This window comes from Nicotiana sylvestris, chromosome 12 (genome assembly GCF_000393655.2).
Source record: "Nicotiana sylvestris chromosome 12, ASM39365v2, whole genome shotgun sequence".
Lineage (NCBI taxonomy): Eukaryota > Viridiplantae > Streptophyta > Magnoliopsida > Solanales > Solanaceae > Nicotiana > Nicotiana sylvestris.
The window spans coordinates 89,566,835-89,572,753 of record NC_091068.1 but is presented as its reverse complement, the minus strand read 5'-3'; the positions used below and the strand labels follow the sequence as shown (position 1 = coordinate 89,572,753).

The 5,919-nt window shown below is 34.8% G+C and overlaps 1 protein-coding gene across 2 annotated transcripts; it reads left to right on the top strand.

Moving 5' to 3' along the window:
- The first annotated feature begins 497 nt into the window (after nt 1-497).
- Nucleotides 498-3,218, top strand: LOC104225072 (BTB/POZ domain and ankyrin repeat-containing protein BOP-like). Of its 2 annotated transcripts, none has more exons than XM_009776835.2 (2): nt 498-1,293; nt 2,010-3,218. In XM_009776835.2, exons 1-2 carry the CDS (start codon nt 814-816, stop codon nt 2,973-2,975), a joined length of 1,446 nt encoding a protein of 481 aa, XP_009775137.1. In that variant the 5' UTR covers nt 498-813; the 3' UTR covers nt 2,976-3,218. The 2 variants fall into 2 exon arrangements, with proteins under 2 accessions (XP_009775137.1, XP_009775136.1); XM_009776834.2 differs by having other exon boundaries at nt 539-1,293; nt 2,007-3,218.
- The last annotated feature ends 2,701 nt before the right edge of the window (nt 3,219-5,919 follow it).

Sequence of the window (5,919 nt, the reverse complement as noted above, 5' to 3'; positions counted from 1 at the left end):
GATTTTTGTTTATACCCAGCCCGTGATTTGCTATTCACTATTTGCTACTCTTTTATTATTTCTTATAATGGTTTAACTTGTGTACATATCAGGATTAAGTTGATTTACAATATGTAACTCTTTTTATCAAACCTACTATGGTGATATGAAAATAAAATACTCCCTCAATCCATAATAAGTGACTTTTTATTCTTTGTCACACTTGTTAAGAAGATACTAATTTCTAGAGAAAAAAAAGGTATTTTAACTACATTACCCTTAATTAAAATTTATATATTGTTAATTTGACATATTGAGATATGTAAATAAGGGCAAATTTTTAAAAAATAAAGTTAATTTCTTCTGAATTATGTAAAATGACACCTAATTTGGACCAAAATGAAAAGACAAAAGAAATACTTATTATGGACCTGGGGAGTAATAAATAAACCCTCACTACCCAAGTAAATTGATACTTGAGCGTATATAACTTAAATCAAATCCATATTCTCTCTTCATTTCATTTCATTTTAAATACCTCAGCGGGCCAAGGATAGCCAACCATATTGCCCCCCTCCCTCCTCCACCATAGATAGAGAATCTCACAACAAATGACATGTACAGTTGATTACTTCATCTAATCTAATGGTAGAAAACGGAAGAAACAAACAACAAAATATCCACTAAATGAAGTAAAGCCACTAAGCTTTACTCTCTGTGTGTTTGTGCATGTGTCCATTCTCCTATTAGGCCTTCAAGTGCACTATCTTTTTCTCTCTCTACTGTATGTTTTAACTTCAAAAGTCTAGCCTAGCTACTCACTTTTCTCAGAATATGACTCCTGAAGACTCATTAAGAACTCTCTCTTTAGATTATCTCAATCTTCTCATCAACGGTCAAGCTTTTAGTGATGTTACTTTCAGTGTTGAAGGTCGTTTAGTTCATGCTCATAGATGCATCTTAGCTGCTAGGAGTCTTTTCTTCAGGAAATTCTTTTGTGGGCCAGAGTCGCCTGTTGGCAGCTGCGGCCCAAGGATAAGCCCCTTTAGTGGCGGGCTTGTCCCGTCGCCGAGGGGCACGAGTGGTTCACAGGTGATACCTGTGAACACAGTAGGGTATGAAGTTTTCTTGTTGATGCTTCAATTTTTGTACAGTGGACAAGTTTCAATTGTTCCACAAAAACATGAACCAAGGCCTAATTGTGGGGAGAGAAGTTGTTGGCATACACATTGCACCTCAGCCGTTGATCTTGCCCTTGATACTCTTGCAGCCGCTAGATCTTTTGGTGTTGAACAGCTCGCTTTGCTCACTCAGGTTTGTGTTTTTCCTTTCCTTTTATTTCTTTCTAGCATGTTATCTTCTTTGAGGTGTTTTTTCCTTTTTTGTTGTTAAGGGATCTTTGGCCAATTTTTGCATTTTCATATTTTTCATCGAAGCTTGTAAATTCAGAGAAAATCTAGTACTTCTTTCTTTCCTTTTTCCTAGCTAGGTTTCTTTTTGCAGAATCACCAGATCCAAGTTTTTCAGAGTTTATATTTGCGGCTTATACACAGCTTAAGGAAATAGTACCAAATGCAACCTTTCTTTCCTCTTTCATCCTAATTTACCAAAAGTTCGTAAATATTTTTTGGTGGAATCTTGATCGTGAATGTCTCGTCTCATGGGTGTTTTTCTTGATTCCATGTATAAGATTTTTCAATTATTTTGGATTGTCCAATTATCTTTGTGCTCCAAACTCGAAGGTTTCCAAATTTGGTTTCTTGATTTCACCGGTCTTGTCTTTCCACTGTGATGATATCAAATCTTTCCAAAATAGTGATCTACTTTCCTCTTTTGGTTTCAAACAGCAACAACGAAAGACCGGTGGAATTATTAATGCTAAATGAATACCTACCCTACGTAATCACAAATTTGCACAAACACATTGGACATATAAATTTTCCAAGATATGCAAAACTCCACATTTGTAAATCCATTAGAATTACAACTTTACTTCTTCTTTCTTTTTTTGACATTTGTTTTATTAGCAGAAGCAATTAGCAAGCATGGTGGAGAAGGCTTCAATTGAAGATGTGATGAAAGTTTTAGTAGCTTCAAGAAAGCAAGACATGCACCAACTTTGGACTACTTGTTCTCATTTAGTTGCAAAATCAGGCCTCCCACCAGAAATCTTAGCCAAACACATCCCCATTGATGTTGTAGCCAAAATTGAAGATCTCCGTCTCAAATCCTCCATATCACGAACAAGATCATTAATCCCTCATCACCACCACCTCCATCACCACCACGAAATTCCCTCAACCATTGAGCTCGAGGACCAAAAAATTCGACGAATGAGACGAGCCCTTGACTCATCCGACGTTGAACTTGTCAAGCTTATGGTAATGGGAGAAGGTCTAAATCTTGATGAATCTCTCGCATTGCATTATGCTGTGGAGAATTGCAGCCGGGAAGTAGTGAAAGCGCTACTCGAGCTCGGTGCAGCTGATGTGAACTATCAAGCCGGCCCCAACGGCAAAAGCCCGCTTCACTTAGCAGCTGAAATGGTGTCACCTGACATGGTGGCGGTTCTATTGGACCATCATGCTGACCCGAACGTTCAAACGATGGATCGGATCACTCCACTCGATATTCTCAGAACCCTAACGTCTGATTTTCTATTTAAGGGTGCTATCCCCGGACTCACTCACATTGAACCGAATAAGTTAAGACTTTGCCTAGAACTTGTTCAATCAGCAGCAATGGTATTTTCTCGAGAGGAAGGAGAAGCGAATAACAATCCGTCTTCGGATACTATATATCCACATGTTCGTGAAGATCATAGTTCTAGTACAAGCAGTGGGAACAACAATTTGGGAAACTTAAACGTGGATTCAAGAATGGTGTATTTAAATCTTGGTGCAGCACCTCATCATCAACATGATTGCAGCAGCAGCCACAATAACCAGAATCCAGCATCAATGTACCATCACCACCACCATTCTCATGAGTATTAGTTAATTTAATTAACCTTTCTGTTAGTTTCAATTATATCCACTAGAAATTAAATACTCCCATCTTTTTGCTTCTACCCTTTTGATCTCTTCTTCTTCATAGAGATAAAATGTCTATAATTTCATGGATTTGAGAAACATAAAGCAAAAGGCTGATGATTAAGAAATTACTCTCATGGGAATTACTATATTAATCATTTTGAGTTGCAAATTTGATATATATTACTAATTAACCCCATTTCCATCTTCATCTCTTCTTCTTTCACTTTCTTTTTCTTTCTACTAGTACTTTATGTTGGTTTCTGGCAGGGAAAGCTTGAAAGTAAGTTATGTTATTCACGGACTCCAATAGTTTTGGTTCAAATTCTTATTTGTATTAACAAAATCAAAATAAAATTACAAAAATTGAATTTAGAACCCAATTAGTAACATTTAGTATCACTATCCTAATATTTAAAATCATAAAGTTTAAATCTTGATTTCTGGTCTGTTTTTTTTTGGGGTTGGGGGGGGGAGTGTTTTCTAGGGCTTTCAGAATGATAATGCAGTATGCATTTAGCTTTGGATTTGGAGAATTTATTCATCACTCTCATGGGGGATATATGATGGGACAAGAATATGATATTCCAAGTTTCTTATGGAGAGAAGGGACGCAGATCAATCTTTTCAACCTTGGCCTGTCAGCTCCTATCGTTGCCTTTTTTTTTTCTTCTTTTAAAATGATATAATACTAGTACTCTGTTTCATTTTATTTGTATTTATTTTCTTTTCTGTTCGTGCCAAAAAAATGATCACTTTTTATATTTGGAAACAATTTACGTTTATGTATTATATAGCCACACAAAATATATGTGTCTCATTTTACACCACAATTTCAAAAGTCTTCTTTTTCTTTTAAACTTCCTGCCCAGTCAAATATATTGATTCACATAAATTAAAATGGAGGGAGCATTAAGTATCTGATGTCATATATAATTTACTGCAACAAATAATTTTCTTGTGTTATCCTCATTCCACCACCCAACTTCCCTCTTCAATTCTGTTCATACAGAAAATATTTATTGAGTACTATATACACATTATTCAATTACATATTAACTACTAGTATTATTTTTGATTGTTTAATTTATATAGTAGTACTACTTCTTATTTGCATATTTCATGTGCATGAACATCTTATAGAGTGGATGTCTTTCGTTTCTTGTGATGGTGGGGTTACATGTTTCTTACCATTTTTGGCCTTTTTACTCTAATGAGGAGAATGAGCTGGACCTTTGTTATTCTTTTTTATTTTTCGGTTATGTAGGAGAGATTTGATAGACTTAGTGATAATCTTCTTTTATAGAATTGTATTATGAAGATATAGTTTCACTTTAGAAAATGTGGTTGGTTGTCTAATGTCTTGCATGAATGCAACAGTGAGTGTGACTTCACAACGCAATGGTTACTACCGTCCAATTAAAAATTAAAATTCTTGATTTATCAATATATCTTCTGTTTTGTCTTGCTCCCCTTTCTACGTACAAAAAAAAAAAGAAGATAAGAGTAAATTAATAAAAAGGAAACGAAATTCTTCGAAGTGAAACCCTAGCTGGCTTGATTAGGATAATTAAGTAGGTTTCACCAGCGTTGGAACTATCTTGAGTATTGTAAGTGTGGTCACATTTTTAATTAGGGTTTGAAAATGACGATCTTTACTTGAAACTTTGGAGAATTAGTTTGAAACATTGTTGCAATGCTACTAAATTGAATTTTTTTGGCTTGTGATAATCTTTGTCTATACTTTGTTTGTCTCTGAAAACAGGAAAAAAGTTAGTAACAGTCAAGAATTTGATTTGCCTTGATTAGTGGCAAGTCCTAGTAACTATTTAACCGTAGTTACTTCTTTTTTCCCCAGTTTTGGAGCTTCTTGTTCAATGACAGATTATATACATATTTCTAAATTAGGAAACAGATATGGGTTCTAAGAACTTTATCAGCTTAGTATGAGTAATGTATAAAATTAAATTCAGCAAATACCCTAGTTCTTTTTTTGCATCCTATTGTGTTATCTATGACTATTAGTGCATATCAAATGAATTTGGAGGAATACATTGGTGTTTTCCATGGAAAATAAGCTTTACCTAATACAAAGCTAGAGTATAAATTTCATGTTAAACTCCCATCTCTATTTTAGCCTAGGTGGATAGAGTTAACCGATTGACATATATGTTGATGCAAGGTACCACATAAAATTAGTCAAATACGCGCAAACTGGTTCGAACAACATGGTTATAGAAAAATTCATGTTGAACAGCAATTTTCTACTTATTCTAGTTGAGTTGCTTACAGCGCAGATTTACATAACTGGAATCCAGAGTGAATATATCAACATCCAACAAGAAGAGCTTAGGAGGTTAGATAAATGGAAGCTGGAAAATCTTTAATTTCTTAAGCATTAATTTTGCTGCGTAATTAATGTATATATAAGGGTTTTGCCATAAGGCAAGTTGAAGGTGTAAAGTTATACCAAACTCGCTATCAATGTCTCAACTTGTTATATTTAAAAGTAAATCTCAAGTGGTGAACAATGATGTTCGTTAAACAAGATTTGTCGGCAGAAAAAGTTACACGTACTGCAGCTTTCCTCTAGATAACAAGCTTCCTTCTTTTTAACTTCTCTCTTTCACACAATTTAGGATGTTTCGTTCAGTGAGGGAAGCTCGGAATAGAGCCGTATGAGGTGAAAGTCTCACGTACGCTTCTCTGAGAAGGGAGTTTGGTTACCTACTGGAGCTTCGATCTTATGTCTTCTAAACTTTCGAAAAATTTCTTCAAAATCTTATTTCTCATCGTCATAGACCTACAACTTATGAGTGATTTCAATCAGTAAATAAAATTCTATGTATATATGTTGGAGTGATTCAATAAGTAAAATTTCACTTATCATCGTCATAGTTATGTTGTG

What these genes read in the sequence shown, in the direction of transcription:
- LOC104225072 (XM_009776834.2), top strand. Translation starts at nt 814, where the DNA reads ATGACTCCTGAAGACTCATTAAGAACTCTCTCTTTAGATTATCTCAAT. An exon ending in AGCTCGCTTTGCTCACTCAG is followed by an intron (nt 1,294 to 2,006) that starts GTTTGTGTTTTT and finishes TTGTTTTATTAG; the next exon opens with CAGAAGCAATTAGCAAGCAT.